Here is a 15039-nt window from a genome sequence, read left to right as displayed (position 1 = left end):
TTCACATGCACGGAAATGCAATAAAGAGTTCAATGTCGCCTCCAAATGTGTTGCTTCATCACATTTCATTCACTCAAGAGATGACAGCTTCACACTTCCTCTTTAAGTGTGGATCACACCTTAAAAAAAGGAGCATTTCAAATAACTTCAATTCTCAGAATAAAGATGGCATACACACAGGATACTAATATTTTACTAAAACATGTAAAGCCCACCCGGCCCAAAAAAAAAACACAAACATGCAATTTTGCATGCGTTTCATATCCTTTCCTTTTTTTTTTTTTTTTTTTTTTAGAAACCAAGACATTTTATGTAAAAAGACAGACTTTAATATTTTTATAGAGCACTTCCATTTGCATAATCTATTATGTAAAATTGACTGTTTAAATGGGCAGCAGGGTGTTATAGTGGTTAGCACATCTGCCTCACAGTTATGAGGTTTGGGGTTCAAATCTCAGCATTGGAGTTTTTGCAAGTTCTGACATAGTGACTTGAGCAGCTCTTACCTTCCATACATAAAATGATGATTACCTTTATATAAAGAGAAACGCTCCAAAACATTACTGTCCAATACCATACTTAACAATGGAAACATTTATTTGAACAGGAAACAAAGATAAGATTAAAACATTACAGTGGCAATAACGTTTCGCAGAAACTCTCATTTCATCAAACACTCAATGTAAGAAGGTCCTAGAAGGGGAAAAGCATTCCACCTTAAGTATACACCAAAACGGCTGCGTGTGTTAATCAAGTTAATCAGTGGCAATTGTTTCGAATTTTTTTATGATTTATCATTTATAATTGTATTACCTGGAAGCCACTGTTGGTTGCATCTTCATGCTTTCGGTGTTTCACGTACTCCTGAGCCAGCCAGCGAGCATCATCCTGACTGAGGAGCAGATCAAACCACTCATAAATAGTGTAGCATTCAAGAGCAAAGCACTTTTAGTACTGTGTTGTATGGAAAATGTTCTTCATATTGGGTCTGAAGAGAAGGGGAGGACTTGAAAAAAAAATGGACATAACTAAAAACGTTGGACATAGTAGAGAAAAATAATTAGATTAGAATAATTAGTTTGGGTCTGAAGAGACACAAATGAGACAAGTAACCAGACCCAAAAGCATAAGATCATGGCTGAAGAGAGAGAGGTGAGACTAAAAGTAAGACTTGCACTAAGCTTAAAGAGGCAACATTTTATTTTTTAAAAATGTAATTATTTACTCATTTATTTTTTTAAATCTGACCTTAAGATCGTAGATCTAGTCCGAAAAGACAAAAGGTAAGATTACTAACTTCTGCTTTTGGGTCTGAAAAGACGACTTGTTGTGAAATATTCCCATATGAATGTAAAGCTTAAAGCACCATTCAAAGAGTCTGATGTGGTTTTTCACACTATCTAAGCAGGCGGTTAACCATATGGGGTTTACACAATCACAAAGGAGGAAATTTCTTGCTGAGCAATACACGATACCGCGACAAGCAACACCATGAGTCTCAAAGAAAACAGACTTACCAGTTGCGGTTGATCAGATAACTGATCAGGTCCTTCACTTTGTCCGGTTGGCCTCTGGTCACCATGAACTTCTTAAGGTGCGTGAAGTGATTGGTTTTCACTAGCTTGACGTGTTGACCATGTTGCAACATGTACGTCAACACGCTCTCCCTGATCTGAAAGGTCAGAAAACATGATACAGTACCCCCATAATATTCGTGCTTCACTGCTTCACTAGTCGCCAATTCTCCTCCTTGATTTAAGTGTGTGTGTGTGTGTGCGTGCGTGTATATATATACTTTCCAAATTCACATGGAGCCACTACAAAAGGGTGAAGGCTGACCGACCTCTGAGAAAAGCAGTAATGTTTCTGGGGTGGGGGTTTGCTTTTCATTGAACAGCTGGGCCTCAATGATGAATTAAATTACAATAATGCTCTTATTACACTTATCACGCTGTGTGAGAATATTCTCACCATCAGTTTCCTCTTTCACAGCTTTACTGATTCAAGAGATGAATTTGCACAAGCCGCCAGTGTTCGTGACAAACAACATGTCACTTGTTGCTCGGCAACAGTAACTTCTCTTAATATTAATACCAACAATATTAATAATTATATTAATGATATTAACATAAACACTAAAATCAATTACAACATTAACATTAATATCAGTAGTAATAATATTACGATTATTATTAATAGTAATAATTAATATTAATAATAATGCATTGGATTTATATAGCACTTTTCTGGAAACTCAAAGATGCTTTACAAAGAATATAGTAAGGGATAAAAATAAAATTCAATAAGAAAATAAGAAGAAGAAGGCGACAACTCACCTGTGAGGGAATTCCAGCAAAGTCTCCCGTGTTCATGAACTCCTCTTCCTGCTCCAGTACAGTGAGTGGATCATGCATGGAAAGAAAGCCCTGCACATAACAAGCAACAATTTTATGAAGAGACATTGTTGAGATGAAAAAAAAAAAAAACTGAGCCAAAAGCAGTTTGTCAAGTCCAAAGAGACACAAGTGATACTTTAATAAGACCCCAAATCAGCAGGTTGGGTCTGACGAGAAACAGGAGACTCTTATATTGTGTTTTGTGATTCCCATGTGGAGAGGAGTGTCCCCTCCCCCTTTACTCAACACTGCACATTACAGACCAAAATCGGTAACTGAATCATGTGTATGAATTTGAAATGTCTGATTTTGCAAAATAACGGGATGGGAATTTTGATACATTTTTGTTCCGTTTTTAAATCTGATTAATCAATTACTCAAAAAACAATTGTCAGATTAATCGATTATTAAAATAATTGTTAGTGATTAGCTCTAAAATTTAAAAACAGTTAATCATGGGATCGGAATCTATATCGACCTCATGCGTGATCAGAATCAGATTTGGCAGCATAAAAAAATGTTTTATTTGACATGCTCACCTGAACCTGCTGATCTTTTTTGCTGGCAGAAGTGATGAGCAGGAGTGTTCCAAGGGCAAAGGCCAGGAGACTGAATTGGGCAAAGCCTTTGGCGATTCCAATCAAGTCCATGCTTAACAACAGTGGACACCTGGGGATCAATGCAAAAGAGAGAAAAAATAAATAAAATCTACATCCACACAGTATGTACTGTATACAGTACATAAGGACAAATAAGAGAATGTACTTTAGAAGGAGAACAAAGTTCCTGTAGAATGTTGCTTGCTGATCCTCACTCAACGGCAAAGAAGCTGAAACCAAAACAGGAATTATGTACATTACAATAATTAATTCTATACTACCATTCTAATAGTAAAGTAGCAGATGTTTGCAAGTGCATAATTACAGTAACATCGATGAACCAAATATGAATACAAATACCAAAAAATGAATACCTGAGACAAAAGGTGCTAGCATCATACTCTTCCAGGCCCTGGAAAAACTAGAAATCTGGAGAGATGAGAGGGCAAAAACCCATGAAGTCTGTCAAATGTTTTTTTTACCATTTACTTAATTTTAAACACTACCTCCCACAGTGCTGGCACTGCAACCACTGCTTCCAGTACATTCTGGAGATCGCCAATCTGAAGATAGAGGTGTATACGTATTATTTTCCTGCACATTCACATTAACATGGCCGATGAGCAGTGAGTGAAATATAGATATATTTTTTAAAACCACAAATAATAGACAACACAGGTGAGAGTAGACAGACATGGGATCGCTTCGGTAGGGCTGAAGGATACACAGTTTAGTCACACCCAGAAGTAGTGGATCGTGTCGTGTATTAAAAGGCATCGGGACTACTCAATCAGTCTAAGGATGGGGGACTTTGGGCTGGGTGTTTTTTTGGGGTGGGGGGGCTGACTAATAGCAACCCCTCCCCCCTCTTCCCACCTAAAAAAAAATTTAATTGCCACATTTGTGTCAAGCTATATTAAATGTGAATGTGCTGACCAAGTTGAAGCAGAGCATTTTCTGAAGAAGACTGTTCCACAGCTGAGGGTCATAAACCTTGTACTCAAGGCACAGGTCCGCTACCAAACACACGGCCTGAAAACACAAACTCTTACCATAAGTGCCACAATTCCCAAGAGCAGGGGTAAAGCAGAATTTTGGGCTCAAGGGCCTCATTTTCATACTGAGGAGAAACTACCTGTGGCTCATGGCTGTGATTCTTCCACAGACCTTTGATCAAGCCCTCTTTGGGGCTGCTGAGGAATGACTGCACCGTGTAGGGAATGTTCAGGGCCTCCAGCCGGGACACAAAAATGTAACATTTCAGGTGGTTGCTGAAAATACATACATTTCAAAAGTAAACTATCATTGACCTGGGAAAAAGTTTCTGAGAATTTGTGAATTTTGTGATTAACTGCTCCACATAGCTGCAGACATCCTGAATTAGATGAACAATTACAAGTCAGACTGTGTTTAATCAGTTAAGAAATGTAAAATATCAAACATTCGCTTGGAAATGTTGTGATGCAAAATAATGCAGACATTTTGTAATGTCAAAAATAATTCCCAAAATGTCTTGAATGAGCTGAACACACAGAATGGGAAAGATTGATCATTTTTGTATGGAAATTGTGAAATCATACTAAAAGTGGGAAAAGTCATGTCCTGCATTTTGTGAATCTTTTGAAGTTTGAACAGTCTGAATTGGTTGAGAACTGTGGAAGGAGAAAAAAAAACTAGGAGGAATAATGAAATAAAAGGAATTTGGTGCAGTATAGTGAATGTTTTTGAGCATTTGCAAGATGAAAATCACTGAATCAGCTTACTCCAGTTCCACCCTTGGGATCTTCAACTGGGCTTCCAGGGTGCCTGCGTCAGCGAGTCGCACGAGGCAAAGGAGAACTCGGGTTCGATGGCGTAAGGTGAGACGAGGGCCGGATTTGCTGAGAGGCTACAGGGGGGAGAACATAAGAATGCTGAGAGCACTAAAGTAGAGTATATGGATGCATTTCTCCCACCGCAATGACGGACTCACCCAGGTCTCGGCAGACAGGATAGAGCTAAGAAGGCACACTGCATTGGCTGTAGGTTGAGACTGCAGCATGTGCACCACCCTGACAGCAACAAATAGCATGGTAATGATTAGTATTACAACAAGCAGATGCCATTTTATGTATATATATATATTTTTTTAATGCATCACTTTAAATGGAATCAAAATTGGTCATTTCCAAAGCAGAAGATAAATGATGGATGTTGCATTTTCCTAAAAAGAAATATTTAAGCTTTTATATATTAAAATGCGGCGGAACGGCAGACGACGGGTTAGCATGATGGTCTCGCAGAGATATATATATATATATTAAAAGATACATCAGAATTTTAAAAAACTAAATACCTTCATTCGACACAAGAGCAGCGGGTAATAATCATTTTCGTCAATGACCTCATTGTCAGAGCGCAGTACATCAAAAGTGACGGACTGTGTTGCGAAATTTAGCCATAAAAACGGATTTGTACATACATTTTCCGCTTTGGACTCAAAGCCACAGGTCTTCATGTTATATATTCTTGTATTCCATCCTCCATCCTCAAAATGTGCGTCCGCACGGTACGGACAGTTACGACTTTGGGACAAAAGCCCAGCTCTGTCAAAATGCTTGGTTTCGTTTTAAATGTTTTTTATTTCCGAAAAAGCAGACAAACTATTGACATTGCAATTCTTCAACATTCATTATTTATCTGAGATGTTACATCTTATTGTTTTTTTTTAAAATATGCATCACTTTTGCTTATTTGAGAAAAAAATTGTAAATGAATAATTCTACCAAAGTAAGACACATTATTGATGTGAAAAGTTTTAGGGTGGCCCAGAAATGCAATTTTAGGTAGATACACGTACATAAAGAATGCTACCTCATTAAGTCTGGGTCATCTTTGAAGTTCCTGGCACATTCCTGATGGCCAAAATCCTTTTGAGGGCAGACGTTGAAAATAGTAGAATAGGATGGAATGAAGAAACTCATGACAAAGCATAGAGTATGTAAAGTTTGTCAGCTGAAGGGAAACAAACCTTTGGCAACACAGAACCTGTTTTGCAGATCCACTTTTCCAGCAGTGTGTTGTGGATTTTCAGGAGATCAACTTGGTTGATGGCGACAATTTCCTTCACCACAGCATGTATGTCTGAAACAAGGACACCATTAAAAGCATTATTTTCATTGTATTTCCTAAAATACACTGTCGTTCCTAAAAAGATCAGCGGTACAATATTCCGCACATGTATTAAACATTTTTTTATTGCATGCATGGTTTATGTAATAATCTTTTCATGAATGGAGAATTCCCTGTTAGTGATTTGCATTTTCTGTCATTTCATTTTAAATGTCATTAAACTCCGTAATTTCTTAAAAAGAAGACAAAATATTAGTGAAGCAATTTATTAAAAAGAAGAAAATAATAGTCATGTATTAAGTATTTGCTTTCCCTTTTAAATGTAATCAAAAAACATGAATGTCATAAAAAGACATTAAAAATGGAATAAACAAAAAATATATTTATATATTTTCATTATAAATACTAAAAATAATGAATTTTCCACAAAAAAAAAAGAAAAGAAAAGAAAACTAGTTTTTATCCTTGGGCTATTTTTGACAAAAGCATGTTACTAAGATATTATTAAAAGTTGATATTGTGGAAAATGTTGTATCATCTGTAGACGCACCAGGATAAGTTTGCCCTCCCGCGGCCCTGAAGCGTTGTTCCACGCTGCTGTGCTCGTAGAGAACTGTAATGAGCTTGTCCGGAGCACCGCTGAGCTTGAGGTGTTCGGGTGTATTGAACGGAGTGGGTATTAGAATGCTTTCCGTGGCTGAGCACAGGAACTGCAGCTGCAACTTGGACAAGATGACATCTCCACGGGTCCGTGTCGCATCCTGCAGGTTCCCAAAACCATCAGTTGGGAATCAACACAGCAAAAGCATAATTGTAAAGGAAGTTGATACGTGTAAATTCTAGAAAAAAAAATGTTCAAGACCGGGAAAAAAAAAAACTTTTCAGAAATTGTTTTGAATAATGAGTGTCATTTGATTTTTTTAAAGGCAAACAAGAAAAAAAAAAAGTTCAGAAATATAAAAATGAAACATAAAAATCTGAGATTTTATATTACGCCCATAGCGCACAGTTCTTTTGCAAATAAATACCTACATCAAGGTTTGGATCGCCAAGCCATGTTTTTCCAATGGCCAAGCAAAACCGAAGTGACTGCGTCTTCTCATAGCCTGTATACAAGATGACAATTTATTTGCATACTGACCAATAATGACATAACATCCTTGAGTCAAACCTGGAGGCAGCTCTTGAGTGATCTTGTGAGCCGTGGCAACCGCCCATTCCTGGTTCTTGATGCAGCGGATATACGTCATGACGGTCATGGCCATTTTCTGGATCTCCTTCTTGTTGTTCGGAGCCTGAGACATTTTCCTTTGCTCCAGGATGAGGGGTTTCATCTTTTTATCGAACACGTGGTTGGCCGCCAACACGTGGAGCTTGTCTAGGCTCACCTGGCGGGGAGATGGGTGGATGTTTATTTATTTATTTTTACACTGGACTGAGTTTTGGGCTCACGTTAGACTTATGTGCTGTACCTTCATCAGTTTGCTGATTAGAAGAAGAGTTGGGAACGTATCCTCATTGAGCTCCGGAGCTTAAAACACACATTTAAAGTAATGTATGTGAACAGTGTTGCTTATCAAACTAAATTTTCAGGCCACTTTGCAGTTGTTTTTTTTTTTTTTTTACCTCAGTGGCCTATTATGTAAACATTAAATGCATAATCACCTCATGATATAACATATTGACACGGAATTTATGAGTGACTAGTTTTCAAATTAGAAGTCAATGAAAATTATTAACTACTGTACAATTTAAAAAGAGTGAGAAAAATACTCGCAAGAGCTTAGTATTAAAAGTGAAGATAATTTGCAGCAGAACCACTGAGAGCTAGCATGAGATAACTCAATAGTCGTCATTTCAGTTTCTGTTAGTAAAGAAAAAAATGGGGGCAAAAAAGCATTTTTTAAAGATGGAATACTGGTTTAAATCAAGGTTTAGTTCCAATTTTTACACACTCAGCACCTTTTCAGATTCATCAGTGCTCTGGGTCGCATCCAAAGAATTGGCATTCAGAGATGGCTAAAAAAAAACATTCAAAGTAATTTAGTGCTTTCAGTTGGGCCCTACACACAATTTTAAATATATGCATACTAAAAAAAAAAAATCAACTGTTCACAGCCTTTGTTCAGTCTTTTGTTACATTTATATTTCAATTTTGAAATTAGGTTGTAACATAAAATGTGGAAAAGGTGAAGTGTTGTATTGTACTATATAAACATCATTAAAACTACCAGAGCAAAATAAAATTGTGTTCGCCCAGTGGGGTACATTTACTAGCAGAGTCAATATAAATGGAGAGATGGAAATGTTTTTTGCATGCCTTCAATCCAAGTATACCACGGTTAACTCACATATAATCTTCCAGTAGTGTTTGTTCTGCAAGAGCAGGTGGAAAGGCAACCTGATGGCATCCAGGGGACTGGGTGGGAGACTGTTCTCCAGAATGTATAAGTGCTCCACGTCCGACGGGGGAGCCAGACGCTTATAGGACTTCAAGTGCTGCAGGAAGCCAATTGCCTGCAGACCACATCATCTTATGTTGGGATTTTTCACAATTTTTTTCTTTCATTGCACATGTCCTCGTTAGGGAGGCGACTGAGCTGGAGTCGTTCAGCAATAGACGAGAAGGTACATTCCACAAAAATCTTCACAATATAGTGGGAAAAGGGTGGGTGACAAATGATATAGCAGGGGAGCACTACTGTGTTTTTCTATGATTATTTTACCTGAGTGGCAGAAAAGCCTGCCACATTCTCATCAGCAGCAACTAAGAGTTTCAGCACCACCTCGATCCTCTCATAGTTGTATGGACTGAGCTGAGTGAAAAAAAGTGAAGTAAAGTAATGGATACATGCACAGACACAAAACATTTATAAGAAAATAGCAGCGCCCATTAAAAAAGGGACGCTTCATCGACGTTAATATTGGCACGAATATAATAGGTTTGCAGGTAAAAATCACATGAGTACTAAAATGCCCCCCCTAAAAGACACTGCAGTGATTGAAGGCTTTTTTGTGATGAGATTTACCTTGGCACGCCCCCTTTTTAATTGAGCTTGTTAGTGAAAAATGGGCCGTGTTGGATCGCATCCATATTATTTGTGGACACATCCCTTCATCATTAAAGCATTGAAATGCACTTTTGTGTCAGTGCTCCATGGAGCGGAAACAGCCACGCACAAATAAAATAGTTGAGATCAATGTAAGCGCCACCAGGTATTTTTAAGCAATTCTTTTTTTTATGGGTTTACAACGTTAAAAACGGACCCTGCATACTTACAATTTGGTACCCACGGATTCACCTATTTGCGGATTTATTTTTCAATATTTTTAATATAATATTTTTAATTTATTTATTTTTCTTCGATTTTTATGGTGAGATACCCCTCGTTTGATGTGGGAAAATCATTTTGCTGATCAATGTTTTTCGGGAGTTTATAAAAAAAGAAAATAAAATAAACTTCGTTTTTAATATCCACCCCTTGTGATTATTGAAACATATATAATGGTTCTCATTACATTTTCAGCTAAGCAAGCAGACGTTCAAAAGACGATAAGTGCGTTAATTCTTTTTTCTTAAGTGTGACAGGGGTGAATTAAGAAAAAAAATGTATGGTCTTCATACAGCATTGATTGTCATTTAAAACATAACCCCCATGATAAACAAGGTATTCTCAAAACCTTAAAAATGGCGGCTGACAAACTGCTAATGAGCTCCTGAGTTTGGTGCAACTTGGGGATGATGTCCAGGACCCGCTCCAATGTATCCGAATAGCAGCGGGCTTGTGCGTGGCTTGTGTCTGCCTCCTCATTTTCCTCCTCTTGGAGCAGCAGTAAGTTGGTAACATACTGGTTGATGACATTTTTGCTGTCCAGACCGTACGTGCTGAAGATTATAAGTAGAAAGAGTTAGAGCACGAGAAAACAGAGCTTGCTGAACTTCAAGTTGGACATTTTAGAGACCTGCAATACTGGAGGATGATGTCAGGAGTGATTCTCTTGTTCTTTACCAGAACAGGGATCAATGTGCTCTTCAGCTCTGGTTGCTGGTGAAACACAGGCTGGATGGAGATCTGCAATAGACACAAACATGAGTTCAATAGAGCAAAGACCTTACACTACTGAAAAAATTTTTGGGATATTGGGCTATGTATAATTGAAATTTCATGATGAACCTAAAATGCATTGTAACCCTTACAGGTGAAATAGATTTAAAGATTCTTTATTTTTCAAAAAATATTTTTTTTCCAGTGGGGAAAAACAAATTAAATTGTGTGAAAGTACGGATAATTTGGTAATTATTATTTGGTGGAAACAATCACATATATTCTTATTAAATGCATTTGCTCAAGCAACCGCCACAATTGGCATTTTTTTTCATAATCAAATCATCTATAATTATTTCATTTTTAAGGGTAATGTGTGATGAGATGACAAAGTGTTTTGGGATCACAGTTTGAGGTATATTTTGGGATTTAACAACTAATGTAGGCAATAATAAACATTTTTAGCGGGGTGTCCAATACTTGTGAATTTTGTTATTTGTATGGATTAGGGACCAAACTCTAACGCGAATAGTAAAGGTTCACCGTACCTCTATTTTGGCAAGCTTGATGCCCCATTCAGCATCAGTAATAACAGAGAGAAACTTGTTCTTTTGCTCAGCGTGATGGTACAAGTTGCAAAGTTCCACCCCGACCCTGGCTACCGCCTGAAAGACAGATGGAAATCATGACAACTGTAATCACCATTACAGTGAATGACAATAACTTCAGTCTTCGCGAACCAAAATTCTCTCATAGTTTCCCCACGTGTTGTCGATAACCTTCCACAGGATTTTGAAGACCTCTTCCTCTGAGAGGAGCATGCAGAGCCCAATGGCCAACTCGCAATCCAACATCCTCCAATTGAAAACCTTAAGTACATCAAAGAAAGCGAATGAGAGGCGAACAGGGAATATGCATTTTCGCATGAATTTTGCAGTTCTCTAATCTAAAAGTGGTTAATTAAAATGTAGTCATGTTTTTTATATTTATCTCATCTAAAAGTTGGATAATTGATTTGTTTGGAATCAAATTGTAAAAATACATGTTATATATTGATTGGTTCATTCAAATTAATCATAGCTAACTAAAAAGTCCAAGAAATATTTTTTTTTATCAAAAATATTCAATGTTTTATAACTTTAAATAAATACATACATGCAAACATATATACATGTAACAATCTCTCTCCTTCCCTCCTACCTACTTATGTCGAAACTTCTGGTTACCTCATCTATGAATACGCTCAAAATCAAATCAAATTTGATCCTTGAGTAAAAATAAAAAATCAGTAGAGCTGTGTTTTAGACTAATGGAAAATGCAGGTTCTCACTTTATTGAGCAGAGCCACAGCTATGGAGTTCAGGGACGAGGTGGTGATCTTGTGCAGCTCGTTCAACGACACGTTGTACTTTCTCAGATCTTGTGCGTGGTAAATCTGAAAAAGTGGCACAAGAAGCATTATTTTTATATCATTTATAGACATATGTTGAAGGTAGCCATGGTACTGTGTAGGTATAGATAGAGAAGGAGGGAGTTGGTATGGATGAAGTAATTAAGTAGGTACAATGGATAGGGAAGCATGTTGATAGGTAGGTAGGGAATCAAGTTCCTTAAATACTGTAGAAACGTATAAAGGATTATTGTGTTTTGCAGCCCCCTACTTGTGCGCTAAACTTGGAGTCCATGATGTTGGAGGTGACGTGTTGCAAGCAGCTGCCGTACGAGTTGACCAGCACCTTGAGGGCCAACAATAGCTGGCTGCACTCATGTAACATCTGTAACATGCTGAGCAGAGGACTCCGCAGTGGCCGCAAGTAGTTGAAACCTGCACCAAGGACCAAACCAATGTTACGAGTGTAATGGCGATTTGGTATGATAAGGACACATTTACAGACATACTGAAAATGGGGACGTTGTACCCACCATCTCTAAATGAGCAGTGAGAGAGGCAGGAACAGTCCAGGGGGTATAGTTTGGTATCTGCAATCATGGGAAACAAGCAACGGCACTCAAAATCCAACGTGAACGTCCCCGTTTATTGCCACTCCCTGACGTTAACTGGCAAACTAACCATAAAACAAAGATCATTTTACTCAAAACAACCACAGGGCTTTGCCTTACAACAGTCCATTTAACTTAATGAGAACAAAAAAAAATGCAAAAACACCACAGACAGGCTAACAAACAGCAGTGTCCCAGTGTTTTACTGAATTAATTGTTAAACACTTTTTCCTGTGTTTGTATTATATTTCTCATTGAATTGAGGCAAATAAATGTGGCAATTATTTTTACAGTCCATTTATTTATTTATTTTGATATCATTAATAAAGAATGTTTTTATAGAGTGCAACATTACAGTACTCTTTTTCTTATTCTATTAGAAAAAATTTGCCTATTTTTTAAGGGCTGGAGCAGATAAATACCATTTTCGTTCATTCCAACAGGAAAGATGATTTGAGGTACAAGTGTTTTGCATTACAAGTGTGGTCACAAAATTATACTTGTATTTCAAAGCAATACAGTAATTGCTTGGATTTACCTTGAGACACAGGCATCAAGCAGTTGGTTATTTCATATTGTACAGGTAACACGGACACTGGGTCCAAAACGATGCAATCTTCATGAAAGACATCTTGGAAACACCACTGCGAATATGGATCTTTCTCTGCATCCATGGCTAAATCCTGCGTCCAACAAATCAAACGTGTTATTCGAACATACTTTCATCTCCATTTCTCTTTTTGAATTAAAGTAGATTTAAGAAGTATCGTTAGCCGGATAGAATACTTGTCCGGGTGTATTTTAACTTACTCTTACCAAATCAATAAAAAAACAAAACAATGTATTGGCTAAAAATATTTTTTTCATGCTTTGTGAAAACGTCCCTACATGACTTAGCTAATGATATTTCGGCATGCATTTATTTCACGATTTAAAACAATTCCCAGGTGTCGAATTTTATTTGAATACCACAATGACTAAAAGAAAACTTTCACCATTTTTCATTTTCAGGAAAAGGTGATATGTTGACAGGGGCCGGCCCTGTAACATGCAAACGAGCCATTGCTAACGCTGCGGCACCGCAGAGTACAGCTTTCGTTACAGTGTGCAGAGCTACCTGAGTCTAAAATTGAATTGTGATAGAAAAATACTTATATTAATATGATAGCGCTTCCGGGCCATTGCTTAGTTATAATATCGTAGACAACACAGGGACTAGCGCTGCAAGTTGCAACTAACGATTTTTTAAATACAGTAACTGATTAAGCTGTCTGCTTTGGAGATAAAGTCAGAGAGGCCAGACTGAGATGGTTTGGACATGTCCAGAGAAGAGATAGTGAGTATATTGGAAGAGGAGGTTTATGGAAGTAGTTTAAGAGAACATGAAAGTCGTTGGGGTGAGAGGAGAGGATGCAGAAGACAGGGTTCGATGGAGACAACCGATTCGCTGAGGCGAAAGGAAAAGAAGAAGAAGAACTGACTAGCACTTATTCTTGATTAGTGAGCCTATCCCTTTGTGGCGTTGCAGAGTGAATGTTAGAATACCCTACAGGCCAAAGTCTGAGACATCTATGCTACAAATTGAGTGTGATAAATATATTTTGTGAATATGTCTTTTTGGTGATGGTGCAAAAGAAAGCTGGACAAAAGGGAAGCTGTCCACAATGTCGTAGTTTGTCCTATCATTCATGTTATTGCAAGCATGAAACATCACACGTTTAGACAACAGACTGCAAAAAAAACACTGCAAAGCACACCACTCATCTTTCAAACCTGATAAGGCTGATAAGATCCCATGAATGCCTCAGTCTGATAATCTCGCAGAATGCCTCAGTACAGTTTTTGTGTTGTTTTTATTTCTTTTGGTGATAGAAATGGCATGAGAGATGCATGTTCTGTTCATTTTATTTCTGCCATTACCATGAGCTAGCATGCGCGCGAGCTAGCATGCGCGCGAGTGTGCCAAGTCGGCCCAGTCTAAGTATAAAATACAGAAATAGCACCCTCAACTGGTGCTGCGCCCTTTGAAACAGCGCGCGCGTCTTTTGGCCATAAAAATACGGTAATCTGTCGATTAATTACTGACTCGGATTAAAAAAAAATACAAACAAAAAAGAAACAACTTTATTTTCCATCCCCTATTGATCGCGCAGAAAAGGCATAAACAAACTAATTAGGATTCAGTAGCTGGTTTAGTCAGGTACTGGTTTGGTTTGAAAAATCCTAAAAAAATGTTGATCAAAGTTTTCCAAAGTAAAATCAGATGTTTGCAAATATTTGATTTAGATTAAACACAGAGATAATAAGTCTGCTTTCATGGAAGGCTAAAGAAATCAGAGAATCTTTACAAAATTAAACAAGATAAGCTAAAAAAATGTCCACTTTAAATAAAATGTACCATTACAAAAAATAAATAAAACAGATAACTTGCTCACCTCAGCTACGAAACCATAGTTGTCCGATAATTGGCACTGGTGATAGATGTCCATGGCAAGCCGTGTTGACTTGCAAAGCTCCAAACAATCTAGCAGCAATTCTGAAATCATGGTAATATGGTATTTGACCAACACTCCAACACATAAGTGTACAGTGAATCCCCATCCTGTTACAAGTCATGAACCCAACTACATACAAGATTTTCTGTAGAACCTAAAAACCTAACATGATTATCGTAAAAACTCACAAATTCTGGCCAATGCAAATATTTTCTGTAATTCTCTGTAAAACTTACTGGATTTCAGTGGGGGTATAAAGTGAGGTTGACAGAAGCACAGTGGTGAACTTCTTAAATTGATGCAGAGAAAGGTCTGGATCTCTATCAGCATTCATGGAAGTTAATAGCTGATCAGCTGCAAATCACTAGTCCGTACATTAAGTGCCTATTTA

General features: G+C 37.6%; 1 protein-coding gene across 1 annotated transcript in view; it reads right to left on the bottom strand.

Annotated features, from left to right (window-relative positions):
- Positions 1 to 628: 628 nt before the first annotated feature.
- The window catches only part of kntc1 (kinetochore associated 1), a 31003-nt gene continuing 16592 nt past the window's right edge, over positions 629 to 15039 (bottom strand). The window contains exons 34-62 of the mRNA XM_088293684.1: positions 14589 to 14689; positions 12692 to 12836; positions 12076 to 12132; positions 11814 to 11977; positions 11483 to 11587; positions 10893 to 11021; positions 10701 to 10817; positions 10070 to 10179; positions 9788 to 9992; positions 8833 to 8922; positions 8458 to 8623; positions 7579 to 7637; positions 7278 to 7494; positions 7139 to 7212; positions 6657 to 6867; positions 6006 to 6118; positions 5849 to 5904; positions 4968 to 5046; positions 4759 to 4883; positions 4131 to 4266; positions 3932 to 4027; positions 3502 to 3558; positions 3370 to 3424; positions 3162 to 3225; positions 2936 to 3065; positions 2337 to 2426; positions 1518 to 1672; positions 814 to 892; positions 629 to 693 (exon numbers count right to left, since the gene is read on the bottom strand). Of these exons, the coding sequence (XP_088149810.1) occupies positions 670 to 693; positions 814 to 892; positions 1518 to 1672; positions 2337 to 2426; positions 2936 to 3065; positions 3162 to 3225; positions 3370 to 3424; positions 3502 to 3558; positions 3932 to 4027; positions 4131 to 4266; positions 4759 to 4883; positions 4968 to 5046; positions 5849 to 5904; positions 6006 to 6118; positions 6657 to 6867; positions 7139 to 7212; positions 7278 to 7494; positions 7579 to 7637; positions 8458 to 8623; positions 8833 to 8922; positions 9788 to 9992; positions 10070 to 10179; positions 10701 to 10817; positions 10893 to 11021; positions 11483 to 11587; positions 11814 to 11977; positions 12076 to 12132; positions 12692 to 12836; positions 14589 to 14689 (3209 nt within the window). The 3' untranslated portion in view covers positions 629 to 669. The remainder of the gene's footprint in view (positions 694 to 813; positions 893 to 1517; positions 1673 to 2336; positions 2427 to 2935; positions 3066 to 3161; positions 3226 to 3369; positions 3425 to 3501; positions 3559 to 3931; positions 4028 to 4130; positions 4267 to 4758; positions 4884 to 4967; positions 5047 to 5848; positions 5905 to 6005; positions 6119 to 6656; positions 6868 to 7138; positions 7213 to 7277; positions 7495 to 7578; positions 7638 to 8457; positions 8624 to 8832; positions 8923 to 9787; positions 9993 to 10069; positions 10180 to 10700; positions 10818 to 10892; positions 11022 to 11482; positions 11588 to 11813; positions 11978 to 12075; positions 12133 to 12691; positions 12837 to 14588; positions 14690 to 15039) is intronic.

The sequence above is a fragment of the Idiotropiscis lumnitzeri genome, chromosome 1 (assembly GCF_059441095.1).
Source record: "Idiotropiscis lumnitzeri isolate Australia: NSW breed Sydney's pygmy pipehorse chromosome 1, RoL_Ilum_1.0, whole genome shotgun sequence".
NCBI classification, from domain to species: Eukaryota; Metazoa; Chordata; class Actinopteri; order Syngnathiformes; family Syngnathidae; genus Idiotropiscis; species Idiotropiscis lumnitzeri.
This window is presented reverse-complemented; position numbering and strand designations above follow the sequence as displayed.